At 50.2% G+C, this 15,021-nt stretch overlaps 1 protein-coding gene across 2 annotated transcripts in view; it reads right to left on the bottom strand.

The window, feature by feature from the left end:
• DYSF (dysferlin) overlaps positions 1-15,021 on the bottom strand; it is a 67,814-nt gene that overhangs the window by 5,376 nt on the left and 47,417 nt on the right. For both annotated transcript variants that reach the window (XM_054293425.1, XM_054293434.1), the window contains exons 46-52: positions 14,092-14,183; positions 12,871-13,041; positions 12,231-12,373; positions 9,631-9,770; positions 8,724-8,812; positions 8,422-8,517; positions 5,928-6,069 (exon numbers count right to left, since the gene is read on the bottom strand). In XM_054293425.1, the coding sequence (XP_054149400.1) occupies positions 5,928-6,069; positions 8,422-8,517; positions 8,724-8,812; positions 9,631-9,770; positions 12,231-12,373; positions 12,871-13,041; positions 14,092-14,183 (873 nt within the window). The remainder of the gene's footprint in view (positions 1-5,927; positions 6,070-8,421; positions 8,518-8,723; positions 8,813-9,630; positions 9,771-12,230; positions 12,374-12,870; positions 13,042-14,091; positions 14,184-15,021) is intronic.

Raw genomic sequence — 15,021 nt, 5'->3', positions numbered from 1 at the left:
AAAATCATGGAATCGTGGAAGACTTTGGGGGGGAAGGGAGCTGAAAACTCAGCCCATCCCATGCACAGGGACACCTCCCACTGTCCCAGGTGGATCCAGGCCCCAGCGTCCAACCTGGCCTTGGGCACTGCCAGGGATCCAGGGGCAGCCACAGCAAATCTGGCAATTCCAGCCCAGCCCCTGCCCACCCTCCCAGCCAGAAATTCCTTGCCAAGATCCCAGCCCAATCTCCCCTTTCCCAGTGGGAGCCATTCCCTGGCTCCTGTCCCTGCAGGCCTTGTCCCCAGTCCCTCTCCAGCTCTCCTGGAGCCCCTCCAGGCCCTGACAGGGGCTCTGAGCTCTGCCTGGAGCCTTCCCTTCTCCAGGGGAACATTCCCAAGTTATCCATGAGTTCTGCACCCCAGAGTAAGGAATATTCACTGCCTAGGAAGCAGCATCCACATCACCATTTCCATGTGTGAAACCAGGATTTTTTTCCAACAGGGATCTAACACCACTGTTGGGTTGCCTGGGAGTTAGGATTAAGAATCCCAGAATCCCTGAGGTTGGAAAAGCCTTTTGGGTTCAGTGAGTCCAAGCTGCGCCAAATCCCCACCTCAGCATCCAGGAATTCCTTGAACACCTCCAGGGATAGGGACTTCAAATCTCCCTGGACACTTCCTAAGCCTGACCATCCTTTCCATTAACAAAATTCCTCTTGATGTCCAAGAAGAAATGTTGGGATAAAGGAGAAAGACAAAATCCCACCCAAAGCCGAAGGATTGTTGAGATTGTTATTCCTGGCTCCAGCAAAGAGCAGGAAAATCCCAGCGGGATTCCTGACACCCCTCCAAGGGTGTCCCAGTGGCAATTCCTCCTGGAAGTGTCAGAAATGACAGGATTTAATTAAAGCCAGGAAACTCCAGCGTTATTCATCCCTCCATAAATTCACCCCAAGACTCGGATTCATTATTTCATCCAATATTAAATTATAAAAAGGGAGGAAAAACGTGTCACATTCCATAGGAACACAAATATTCCAGCTGGGAGTCCGTGGGCACTCCAATCCCATTGGATTAATTTTAAGAGATCCCCGTGGATGGTTCTGTTTCAATTTCACTCTGTTCCCTGCCCGGTTTTGGGAAAACGTGCCAGGAATTTTGCATTGGAGCATTTTATGGATGCATTTGAGATATTGGATAATCTAGAAATCTCAAAGGAAGTCCATGGAAAACTCCCTCTCTCCCCTCTGCTGGTTGCAGTGGGTTGGGATGGATGTTTATCCAGGGGGATTTTTCCCAGCTTTTCCAGCCATTTTAAATTAAAACTGCTAAAAAAGGGGAAGAGTTGATGTTGATTCTTCCCTTTCCCAGAAACTAGGGAAAGAAGGGATCCATAGGGATCCAGGAGCCATGGATCCATCGATAACAAAGCTGGCATGACCTCAGGAGGCGCAGGAAAATTCCAAGGTGGCAGAAGATCCATGTCAAAGGTGAACATCACCAGCTCCTTTGGATTGTCCCTTCTGGGAGAAATCCACGTTCCCAAGCTTGGCTTGGAAAATGGGGAAATATATGGAATTCCAGACCAGTTTGGGCTAGAAGGGACCTTCAAGACCATCTAATATCCCAGCTGAAATATTCCCTGGAAAGGAAATCTCCACAAGCTCCATGTCCTCCAGGTGCCTCTTCTTCCCAGTGAATTCCTGGCTCAGAGGTTCAACCCATCATTCCCACATTCCATGGATGTGTCCATGCCCCAGGCGCATCCCACGCTCCCTTCTGGGCTGATGCAACTTCCCAAGGATTCAAGGATTCGTTGGAATTTCTCATTGCCCCATCCCATCCACAAGGAGCCAAACTTGAGGAAAACCTCACACTTGGGATCATCTCCCACCTATCCCAAGTGGATCCATGTCCTTGGGATAATAAAGCTGAAGGAAAGGTTGGATGGGATCTTGGGAAGGAATTCCAGGCTGTGATGGTGAGGAGGAGCTGGGATGGAATTCTCAGAGAAGCCATGGTTGTCCCATTCCTTTAAGTGTCCAAGGCCAGGTTGGACGCTGGGGCTTGGATCCACCTGGGATAGTGGGAGGTGTCCCTGGATGGGCTTTAAGGTCCTTCCCATTCCAAACCATCCCATGATTCCATGGAACTGCTGGCAAACCCGGCAGACTTTGGGATTCCACCTTCCCTCCTCCCCACTGCAATATCCAAGGAAAAAGGGAACAAAACCTTGGCTCTGCATCCTCTGCATCCCAATCCCTCAGAATAACATTCCAGGGATAACTCAGGTGGGGCTTGACCCTTTCCAGATGGGAATTCAATGCTCCATTGCTCCAAATTCCCCCCCTTTTTTATGGAAAAACACCATAAAACATCATTTGGCTGGAGACAAAACCTCCCAGGTCCAAGCCCTGTCCAGCTGGGGACACCCAGAGCTCTGCTGGAAAGGCAGGAAAAGGAGCAGAGAATTGGGAAGGGGGAATTTGATGCCGAGAGAAGTTTATGAGTCCCTTTCAAGGCGGCGTGAAATTCGCTTCCATGATTAAATCGAGCTCCGAACATTCCCTATAAAAACAACCCGGAGCGCAAAATTTATATCCCGGCCTTGTCCAAACCATGGGGAAAAAAGGCTGGAATTATTGTTTGGGGGTTTGTTTTCCAAGTGAGGGGAGGCTCGGGGGTATTTTATGGATTTTTGCAGATAAAGCAGCGGGGTAAAAATGGGCTCAGATTCCCAGGAAAGTGTTGACAGGGTTGCAATTCTCCTGGACTGTGGATGTGCTCCAGAATACAAAGGAGGAAACCTGACTTTTGGGAAGGAGAGGAAGTCTGGTCCCAAAAAGTCACATTTCAGGTGCATCCTGCAGGAATTTGGGAGTCCCGGACATGCAGAAGACTCCCCTTGGATGTCACAGAATTCCTGAGGTTGGAAAATCCCTCCAGGATCATCCAGTCCAAGCTGTGCCTGATGCCCACCTTGGCACTCAGTGCCACATCCAGGAATTCCTTGGACACCTCCAGGGATGGGGATTCCAAAGCTTCCTGGGTGCTTCCAAGGCCTGAGCACCTTTTCCATGAGGAAATTCCTGTTGATGAGCAACCTGAGCCTCCCCTGGCCCACCCTTATCCTGTTTTTCCCCGGGAGCAGATCCCAATTCCCACCTGGTTCCAACATTCCAGGAACTTGTGGAGAGCCAGAAGGTCCCCCTGGCTCTTCCTTTTCTCCACGCTGAGCCCTTTTCCCAGCTCCCTCAGGAATTCTCCAGCCTGTTCCCAGCTCCGTTCCCTTCCCTGGCCATGCTCCAGCCCCTCCACGTCCATAAGAATCCCAGAACCAGACCCGGCACATCCATGGAGATGGTGTTTGCTCCGACATTCCATGCAAACCCTTTCCTACCCTAAAGAACTTCCCAGATCCAGATCTGGCAACCACATCCAGCTGCTGCTGGAATTGGCACAGGAAACCGAACATTCCAAAAGCAATTCCAATCATTTTCCACCCCATGGCACCTGCAGGATGTGGGAGTTGAGCTCTTCCCTGCGTGGATGCCCGGGAAAATGGGATCCACATCCAGGTGACCTTGGATTGTCTTGGTTGTCCCATGACCCATCCCATAACAGGCTTAACTGGGAATCCAAAGTTTAAACTTCCAGTTTAGGCTGGATTTTAGGGAAAATTCCTTCATGGAAAGGGTTTTCCAGCCATGCAGAGGCTGTCCAGGGAAACAATGGAATGTCCATCCCTGGAATGATTTAAAATCCCTCTGGATGTGACACCTGAGGACGTGGTCAGTGGTGGCCTTGGCAGAGCAAGTGATCTTAGAAGGCTTTTCCATCCTAAATAATTTCATGATTTTCTCAGTTTCCACCCCAGAAACTGTTTTCCTGAAGGACTCAAACACCTGGGAATGTGCTCTTCCTATGCAGCCAACATGGTTTGAATTTTCCAGGGCTGGAAGAGAAAGATGGCACCAAAAAAAAAAGCGGGAACAAAGAAGGAAATTCCAAGGGAATGATGAGAAAAGCATTAAAAAAGCATTTCCATGTATTCCAAAGAGCTGTCCTAAAGATGGGGATATTTCTCTTCCACAGAAATATTTTAAAATTCGGACTTGGGAAAATTCTCTATGAGAAAGAGAAGGAAAATCTTGATAACATAAACCCAGCAAGGAAAGTTATGGAAAACCATCTTGAAGTGGTTGGAAGGTTCAGAAAAGCAGGGAAAAGAGTGGCACCTGTGTTTTCCTGGGTTTTTCCTGGTTTTCCAGACTCCCAGGTGTTCACATCAAACAAAAATATCATGGACAGTCACTTATCCAGGGGCATCCTTGTTTTTTTTTGGAGAGAGTATTTGACTTGCAGCCCAAGTTGGGATGACCCATGGAGTCTGCATCTACAGGAATTCCAGCTCTGGAATTCCAGCATGGGAAGGACCTGGAGCTCTTGGAGCAAATCCAGAGGAAGGATCAGGATGATCAGAGTGATGGAGCAGCTCTGCTGTGGGAAAGGCTGGGAGAGCTAGGATTGCTGGAATTGGAAGGGAAAAATTCCAGGGAATCCTCAGAGTCCCTGAAGGGACTCCTGGAGAGCTGGAGAGGGACTGGGGACAAGGCCTGCAGGGACAGGAGCCAGGGAATGGCTCCCACTGGGAAAGGGGAGATTGGGCTGGGATCTTGGCAAGGAATTCCAGGCTGGGAGGGTGGGCAGGGGCTGGGCTGGAATTGCCAGATTTGCTGTGGCTGCCCCTGGATCGCTGGCAGTGCCCAAGGCCAGGTTGGACATTGGGGCTTGGATCCACTTGGGATAGTGGGAAGTGTCCCTGGATGGAACTGGCTAAGCTTTCAGCTCCCTTCCCACCCAAATTATTCCATAATTCCATGATTCCTAATCCACCTGGCCACACTCCAGGGAGCTCCAGCATGGAACAAAAAAGGAGAATCACTGGAAAACTCCTTCCCTCCCGGCCCAGTTGGGCACAGGTGGTTTTGAGCAGCTCCCAATTCCCCACAGTCGCTCCCAACCTTTGATTGAAATTCCACCTTCCCGTGCCTGCCTTTCCAGCCGGGATTTTTACAGCCGCAGGAGCCAAGCCGGAGTTCAAACAGCACATGGCAAGATCAAAAAATTCCTGGGGCCGGAATGCTCCACCCGGCTTTCCCTTCATTATTCCGGCCTTTACAGAGAGCTTTTACAAGGTGTTTATTTTCGGATCCAGCGTTAGAAGCCATGTGGTGGGAAAAGATTCCAGATCGGCACAGCGGGATGGATTTGCTTAAAGGGGATTATGGAGGGCGGTCTTGGCTTTTTCCAAGTGGGATAATTGGATGTAGTACACCCTGTACTTGGGATTTGTGGGATATGAAGCGTGAAATAGGCCCAGTTGTGATTCTGTCAATCATTGGAACTGCCTGGGAAGGGCTTTGGAAGCTGGGAATTGTCTGGGATGGGGGATTCGCTCGGCATCTTCCCGGCCAAGGCGCTGGTTTTGTGGAAAATAAGATGGGATGGGGATCTCAGTGAGTTTTGTGGGTCATGGGCGATTTTTGGGGATCACAGTGAGTTTCAGGGATGCCAGGGGTTTTGTGGATCCAAGGGGGTTTTTTGGGATCCCAGTGGGTTTCAGGAAAGGTCCCATTGCAAGCAGGAATCTTTGGGTACCTCATATTCCATGAATATTGAGGCTAAGTAAAAACAGGGATCATGGGATCACTGAGGTTGGAAAAGCCCTCCAGGATCATCCAGTCCAAGCTGTGCCTGATGCCCACCTTGGCACTCATTGCCACATCCAGGAATTCCTTGGACACCTCCAGAGATGGGGACTCCAATCCTGACCACTTGCTCCCTGGGCACTTCCAAGGCCTGACCACCCTTTCCATGAGGAAATTCCTGCTGGTGTCCCAGAATTCCCTCAAGGATGCAGGAATTCCATCCAGGACCACTCACCTTCTTGGCCACATGGCACATCTGCTCCGCCGGGAGATAATCAAAGGGAAAGATGAATCTCCAGTTGAAATTCCCTTCTCCTCCCATGGATCTGTAGTGGACATCTGTCTTCTGCTTGTTCTCCTCGTGTCCCACCAGCCACCTGCCAGGGATAAACAGAGCCCATGGAAAATCAGGATCGTGGAAGGATTTGGGATCTCGCTCTATGTCACAACATTTGTGAGTGAGAAATGGAATATTCCCAATCCCAGTGGATGCTGGGGGTGGGGAAAATCTGGAGATGGGAGAGGGAAGGCAGCAGTCCCAGAGATGGGAGATGAATCAGTGATGTGGCCAGCAACTCCAGAATTATGGAGTCATGGAATGGTTTGGAATGGAAGGGTTTTAAGGATCATCCCATTCCACCCCACCCATGGGCAGGGACACCTTTCATGAGACCAGGTGGATCCAACCTCAATGTTCAGCCTGGTCCTGGGCACTGCCAGGGATCCAGGGGCAGCCACAGCAAATCTGGGAATTCCAGCCCAGCCCCTGCCCACCCTCCCAGACAGCAATTCCTTGCCAAGATCCCAGCCCAATCTCCCCTTTCCCAGTGGGAGCCATTCCCTGGCTCCTGTCCCTCCATCCCTTGTCCCCAGTCCCTCTCCAGCACTCCTGGAGCCCCTTCAGGCACTCTGAGGATTCCCTGGAAGTTTTCCCTTCTCCAGGGGAACATTCCCAGCTCTCCCAGCCTAAACATTCCTCGGGAATCTCTTTCCACTTCTTGACAGCTTTTCCATGAAGAATTTTTCCTTAATACCCAATCCAGGATAGCAGGCTCCAGCCCCTGTTCCCGAGGCAGCAATGGACAGAACTAATATTCCCCATGAGATTCCTGATCCATAGGCAGATCCTCAGGCACAAAAAGGATCATTTCAACCATTCCCAATATGATTTTTCAGGATGACTTTCCTTTGGGATGGAAGATCTGGAAGCTGAGCAAAGTTTTACTCATTTCCAGCCTTGCAGCATTCTATTGGATGCTAAAAATTGGGAAAGGGATCTGAGCAACCCCTGGATGCTCCCACTTTTCCAGCAGCACAACTTTTTAGGACCCCAAAACACAAGGAACAGCTCAACCAGTGCTGATAACAGCCGACTTGATGGAAATATCAGGAAAGCTGCACGGCATTCTGGATTTACAGGAGGAAAATTGGGATTGTAAACCATGGATTTACAGTCTGCTCCCAAATCCCGCCTCTTCCTGCCCATAAAGGCACAAAAAAAGGAACTCCCTTGGCTGGGATTGCACTGTTAGACACAAGATAAATCCAGGGAAGGGAAGGGAAGGGAAGGGAAGGGAAGGGAAGGGAAGGGAAGGGAAGGGAAGGGAAGGGAAGGGAAGGGAAGGGAAGGGAAGGGAAGGGAAGGGAAGGGAAGGGAAGGGAAGGGAAGGGAAGGGAAGGGAAGGGGTGCTGGAGGACCTGTTTCCAGGAATAAAGGGAATTCCAAAGAAAATCACCATGCAAATAATCAAAACTATGATCATGGAAAGAGTCTGGGAGAGGAGTTGGGAATGAGCAGACAATGAGCTCCTCTCCCCATGACCAGGCTGCTCCCACATCTTATCCCACTGTGGGGACATCCAAGTAGTCCAAAGAAAAGTACTGCCATGGAATCATCCCAGAGGTGTGAAGAAAAAGGTTGTGAGCTCAGCAGAGCTTCCAAAAAGACACATCTCCATCTCTGGATCCAGAGATGGAGAGGTGAGGATCCATAGCTGGAAAAGGGTGGATCCATGATTGGAGAGGTGTGGATCCATAATTGGCAAGGTGTGGATCCATGACTGGAGAAGGGTGGATCCACAGTTGGAGATGTGTGCATCCGCAGCTGGAGATGTGTGGATCCATAATTTGAGAGGTGTGGATCCATGGATGGAGAGGTGTGGATCCATAATTGGAGAGATGTGGATCCATGATTGGACATGTGTGGATCCATGGCTGGAGAGGTGTGGATCCATGGTTGGAAAGGAGTGGATCCATGATTGGAAGTGTGGATCCATGGCTGGAGAGGTATGGAGCCAGAGTTGGAGAGGTGTGGATCCATGGTTGGAAAGGAGTGGATTCATAGGTAAACAGATGTGGATCCATGATTGGAGAGGTGTGGATCCATAATTGGACACGTGTGGATCCATGGCTGGAGAGGTGGGAATCCATGGTTGGAAAGGAGTGGATTCATAGGTAAACAGATGTGGATCCATGATTGGAGAGGTGTGGATCCATAGATGGAAAGGGGTGGATCCACAACTGGAGAGGTGTGGATCCATACTTGGAGATACGAATCCACAGTTGGAAATCCATGGATCCATAACTGGAGAGCCATGATGGTTCCTCCATCCCAGCAGAATCCAAGTCTATCCCAACAATACCAACTCAAGGACCACCTTAACTCCTTCCTGGCTGCTCCTGCGCCTCCAGCCTCTGGAATCCAGGAGGCTCCGGAGCGGGACACTCACCCTTTGACGTAGATGTCGCTCATCTTCTCCCCGGTGATGCTGAGGTCATCCAGGATCACATCCTTGGCGTTCCAAACAATACAGCGCAGGTAGAACCTGGAAAATCCCGGGAATAAACCCATGAGAAGGTGGAAAACTCATCCACCTGGAAGCCTGGTTGTCCCACGGATGGATTTCCGTCTCCCTGGAGATGATCCCACACCTGTCCCTCATCGAGGTGGGTGAATCCATCCCCACCCGAGGCTTCCAAGCATTCCAAACTCCTTTTCCAAGGAAAAGATGAGGAAGTAATGGGAAGTTACCTCTTGGCTTTGCGTGGAGTGACGTTGAAAGGGGGGCCGGGATGTCCCAGGGATTTGGGAAACAGATCCACCCACATCTGGAGCTTTCCCTGCATGGAAAAACAGAGCCCTGAAACCTTGGGAGATTCCAGACTGGAACACATGAACCTCCCCGGGGAGATCTGGGACCCTTAGGGGGAAAGGCAGGATTCCTCCATGGAAAAGGGGCATTAAAGATTATTGAGAGATAGTTGGGAATGTGTTGATGGATGTAAATCCTGAGGAGCAGCTGAGGGAGGTGGAAAAGGCACTGGAGCACCAGGAAAAGCTGAGAGAGCTGGGAAAGGGGCTCAGCCTGGAAAAAACAGGGATCAGAGGCAAAACCTTCTGGCTCTCCACAACTTCTTGGAATGTTGGAACCAGGTGGGAGCTGCAATCTGCTCCCAGGGAAAAATAGGAAAAGAGGGAATGGCCTCAGGCTGGGCCAGGGGAGGCTCAGGTTGGACATCAGCAGGAATTTCTTCATGGAAGGATGCTTGGAAGTGCCCAGGGTGGTTTGGAATCCCCATCCCTGGAGATGTCCAAGGAATTCCTGGATGTGGCACTCAGTGCCAGGGTGGGCATTGGGCACAGCTTGGACTCCATGACCTTTGAGGGATTTTCCAGCCTCAGTGATCCCGGGATTCTGGGAGAAGAATTCTGAGTAGGACTTTCAGATCAAAAATGTAAAATTAAATTAAATTAAACTAAATTAAGGTAAATTTAATTTTAAAAAATTGGAGCATATGCTGAAGGGATCGACCACCTCCCCTCCCTGGGAACATCCCATATCCCAGGGCAGACATTCCCAGCAGGATTCACCCCCTGGCCATGGCTGGATCAGGAGATGCCGCTCCTGGGCTCATCCCGGCCACATTCCAGGACCCACCTGCTCGATGTCTGGCTGGAGCGGGCTGTAAAGGCGCCGGGTCTCCACATGCTCCGGAACCAATCCCTGCTTCCGGAGGGCAGCCAGGGCGAGCCGCTCCTCCACCGGGCCCAGGTGTGGATTCGGGGGTTTTCCAACCTCTGACACAGGGAAGAGAGCAGAGAGAACCCCACAGGGATGGATTTGGGCCAGGAAGAGCTGGAGCAGCACAGCCTCCATTCCCAAATCATCACCACAAACCCTGCTGGGCACAGGGATGCCATTCCCAGTGGGAAAACCCATGGAGACACTTGTGCAACCACTCCACAAATCACAGCCAGGGAAACATGGCAAGGATCCAGCTGGATCCTATGGAAAGGACAATCCAATGAATCCAGCTCTCCTAGAGTCCCAGAAATCAGGACTCCCATCAATCCTCTGCTGATGTTCCCACTCCCAGGAGTTTATCCCAGAGCTTAAAGCCATCCAGGATCTTCAGCTGGGCAGACAGGAATGGGATCCTGATAGGATCCCATATCGTCTCTGTGGGATTTGGGGTGAAAGACAGGAATGGGAGGAGGAGGAAGGACATGGAGACACCACCAGCACTGCCTGGGGTTGTTCCAAGTTCCTACTCTGGTCCAAGTCCCTGCTCCAGTCCCACCAGGATATCTGCGGTCTTCCATCCAAGGAAGATCTGGAATTATCTCCTCTGCCTGACCTACTCCACACCAATCCCTGATCCTGCCACAGACAGGCAAAGATTCCTCAATAATGGACATTCCTGCCTTGTCTTCCTGGTCAGGATCCATCCACCCATCCCTCCATCCATCCCCGTACCACCAATGGCCAACTCCTGCCTCCCCATCCCATTCCTGGGATGCAACTGTCCTTGGATATCAGGGAAGAGGTGAAGTCCTCACCCCTGGAAGTGTCCAAGGAACAACTGGACATGACACTTGGACAAGGCTGGACTCGATCTTGGAGGTCTTCTCCAACCTGAATTCTAGAATTTCAGGATCTTAAAGATCTTTTCCAACTTTAAAAATTCCCTGATTCTCTGAGTCCAACCCAAACAATCCCAAAATCCCAGGCTGGGGTTGGTGGACTTCACCCTACTCATGACAATTGAAAGACAAAGTGCTTCATAAATATTATTCCATAAATATTCCATAAATATAATTCCAACTCCACCAAATCCCAGTGAGATATCCCAGCTCCTTCCTTGGCAAGGACACACTTAACTCCAGCCACCTGGGCTAATTCCCAATGATTTCCCAAACCCTGGAATTCCGGCGTGTGCACACACGTGCGGCTTTACACACCGCGAAAAGAATGAGCCCCTCTTGGAGAACAACAAAATCTGGGAGTTATGGAATAGCGGGCCGGGGGGAGGGGCTTGTAAAATCCCGGCTCTCGTGTTTAACAGCTCCAGTTTATTCCCAGTCCAGCTCCAGAGATTGCAGCTGGATTCCAGACCTGCTCTGGGTCAAGCCTCAGGCTTTGTTCTGCTGTTTGAACTCGGAGAAGGTGACAGCAGGCGCTGCCACGGGGGGGAGAAAATGTTTTAACACCTCCCCAGCTCTCCCGGGAAAACTTTTCAATGAGGATTCTGTGCTTCCCTTCTCCTCAGGGGAAAACCTGAATTCCTGCAGGGTTTTTTGCTTTGTTTTCCAAGAGCGCAGAGAGGGATCAGCCCTGGGCTGTGCCTTGTTTTGTGTCTCTGGAGACACCCTTGGTGTGGTGGCTTTAAAAAATCCAATGAAAATTTAGGTGGGATGTGGGGAATTCTTAGCTCTGAGGGTGGGGAGGCCCTGGAAGAGAATTCCCAGAGAAGCTGTGGCTGTGCCTGGATCCCTGGAAGTGTCCAAGGAGAGGTTGGATCCACCTGGGATAGTGGGAAGTGTCTCTGCCCATGGAGCAGGTGGAACAAGATAATCTTTATGGCACCAACCTAAACCATTCCATGATTCCAAACTGCAGCTCCTGGGCCAAGCCAGGTGGGATTTCAAATCCTCCTGGGACTAAAACCCTCTTTTTGTGCCTTAAAGCAGAGTTTTCCCCAAAAAATCCTTCTGCCCCAGGAATGCTGGGTCAGGGGGAGGTGCCATGGGCAAACACAAATCTCCTCCCCAAAAGTCTGGGGCTTTTCTCCTCCTTGTAGAAGTTGGGTTTCTTCCCTGATTCTCACAAACGCCGAAAGAATTCCCAGGTCTGCGTATGGGATATTGTCTCCCTCTAGTGACCATTCCCAAAATGAAATTCCAATGGAAGAGATGCTCTTAGTGACCATTCCCAAAATGAGATTCCAATGGAATCTTGGAGCTCCCCTGGCTCTGGAAGCACTTGGATCATCAAGTGGGAGCTTCTCACTCCCAATAAAGGGGTGTTGGGTTTGGTCCAACTCAAGGTCAGCGCTCCTGGATTGAAGGTCTGGGTTCAATCCCAGGATTTGGAGCACGACCAAGCTTGGGAATGGTTCAGAGCAAACATGGCCAGAGAGGAGGAGGATGGGGACAATGCCATCATTCAAACCTGGTGATGTCTCCGTGACCTCCAGCTCCACCCCTTTCTCTGGAGCAAGGAAATTCTGCAATCCCAAAGCATCCTTGACATCTTACCCAGCTCTGAGAGGATGTATTCCTGATCCCGGAAGATGATCCGGTCGGATGTGTAGGTGGGAGCTTTGTAGTTGTGCTGCAGGGAGAAGAGGTGGAGCAGCTGGGAAGGGCGGAGTTGGTCTCGCCACTGGTTGGGGCCGGAGCTGAAACCAAACAGAATCATGGGATCATGGAATCATGGAATGGGTTGGAATGGAAAGACATTAAAGTTCATCCAGTGTTGTGGGCTGGGATATCTCCCACTGTCCCAGGTGGATCCAAGCCTCAACGTCCAGCCTGGCCTTGGGCACTGCCAGGGATCCAGGGGCAGCCACAGCAAATCTGGGAATTCCAGCCCAGCTCCTGCCCACCCTCCCAGCCAGCAATTCCTTGCCAAGATCCCAGCCCAATCTTCCATTCCTGAGATGGGACAGCCCCAGCCTTGCTGGGGGTGTCCTCAGCACGAGGTCACCAGGAGCCACCAAGGTTGGAACAGGATCTCCCTGGAGGAGAACCAGGACTCTGGGAAGTGCAGCTCCAGCCAGGTCCCCCAGGATAGCCCTGCTGTGATCCCGTGGCCCCTTCAGCATCCCAGTCCCGGGATTCCTGGACATCACAATCCCGCGATTCCTGGACATCCCCAGCACAGGGAGGAACGCACACGCAGTAGGTCTGGGGGAGGCCGCAGCGGGCACCGTATTTGGACAGGAAGCGATTCTCCAGGTCGATGACGGTCTCGCCGATCTTCTCGTCCTTGGACAGGAGGTCGTAGTCATAGAGTGTGACCTTGAGGTCCTTCTCCAGGGGCAGGGTGCAGGTCAGCTCAAACATCCTGGAAACGGGAACAGGGAAATGCTTGGGAAAAGAGGACGGTGCTGCTGGAATTCCATGGGAATGGAACCATGCCTCATCCAACCCCACCAGTGATGGGATGGAACAGAGTCCCTGAGCTTCCGGGTCATCTTGATCCAGCAAGACCAGGGCTGTTGTGCTGGCTTCGTTTATCATGGAATCATGGAATGGTTTGGATCAGGAGACACGTTAATGACCTCATTCCACACCTTCCCTGATCCCAGGTGGCTCCAAGCCCCAGTGTCCAACCTGGCCTTGGGCACTGCCAGGGATCCAGGGGCATCTGGAAAACTGAGGGAAGCTCAACTCCATGGGGTTTTGTTCTCCCAGAAAATCAGAGAATCATGGAATAGCCTGATCCATAAGGATCATCGATCCGACTCCTTCCCAGGACAATCCCACCCTGTCCCTGGGAACAGTGTCCAAACACTCCTGGAGCTCTGGCAGCCTTGGGAATGTGGTCATTCCCTGGGGAGCTGTTCCAGTGCCCCACCATCCTCTGGATGAGGAATCTTTTCTTGATATCCAACCTAATCCTCCGTGGAGCAGCTCCAGCCATTCCCTGGTCCCATTAACCTTGGAATTTTATCCCATTTCTGAGGGAAACAACTCAATTATCCATGGCTAATCCTTTTCCAGAACATGTGGTGGTGCCCCATTCCTCACATTTTTCCCTCAGACATTGGATCAAAATTCCTGGATGAGGAGAAGTTCCTCAAATTCCTTCCCAACAATGGGATGATCCAGATTCCTCCACTATGGAATTCCAGCTCCCCAATCCACAGCTCAGAAATCCCCAGGATTGATGAATGAGAGCCAAGGGAATTATGGAATAGATTGGGATGGAAAAAAAACCTTAAAATCCATCCCATTCCCAATCCCTGCTGTGGATGGGGAACATTTCCCACTATCCCGGGTTGCTCCAACCTGGAACTGGGTGTTGGAATGGAATGGGATTGTTGGCCCAGAACAATTCCCTCAATAGGACACCCAAAAAATTCCGTGGATCCCAAATGGAATCCATACTTACTTCCCAAAGACAGGCTCCAGAGTGCAGGGAAGATAATTTTCCTGGTCATTTATGGATTTCTTTCCCACGGAAATCTTCACGTAGGGATCACACTGGAGGTGGGCACGGAAAGAAACACAGAAATCCCATGGGATTCCAGTCCCACCCTCTTAGGTTGGTCCAAATCCCATTTCTCTCCCAAATAAAATTATTCTGGGAATTCGGCATCAATTTGGAAAGTGGGGGATTTAATTCAAGTTGGATTTTTTTGCCAGGAGAAGAAAAAAAATTCAAGGGAAAGATCCAGTTCCACCTAAAAGATTTTACTGGATCTACAGGGATCCACCATCCCAGCCACATCCAAGAATTCCCTGGAAAAATGCCCTGACCAAGTTTTCTCATAACTTCTCCTGGATTTTTCTTTTCCTGCTTATTTGTTTTTTAAAGAATTGATGGGAAACAGTAATGCGCACCCAGGTATTCCTTGGGCTGGGGTGAGCCTCCATAAAATTCCCATCCCTGGGGAAAATTTGGGATCAAATTTGAGTTGGTTTGAGGTTTTAAATGAAAAAACTCCCATTTTTTTCCCTTCTTTTTAATCCTTGGGAATTACTCATGGGGAATTTCTTAGGAATTCACATTTCCTTTTAAAATCTCAAATCCTTTTAAAAAAATGGGAAAATTCAAAAGTAGTTGGAATTTCTACATCTATTTTTCCATGTATTCCATATATATTTCCCATATTCCATATACTTTTTTCCATGTATTTTTATGTCTATTCATTATTTTTCCATAGATTTTCCATGTGTATTTACTATTTTCCCATCTATCTTTCTTAGATATTTCCTCACATATTTCCCACTCTATTCCTCAAATTTCCCCCTCTTTTCCAGTGGAACCAAGATAATTGAAAAGGATTTTTCCCTTCTCTGAGTTTTGGACCTACACAAT

This window comes from Melozone crissalis, unplaced genomic scaffold, assembly GCF_028551555.1.
Source record: "Melozone crissalis strain CALT ecotype California unplaced genomic scaffold, PUWL_Pcris_2 ptg000006l_1, whole genome shotgun sequence".
Lineage (NCBI taxonomy): Eukaryota > Metazoa > Chordata > Aves > Passeriformes > Passerellidae > Melozone > Melozone crissalis.
Note: the sequence above shows the minus strand (reverse complement) of the source record. Positions and strands in the feature narration are given on the sequence as shown.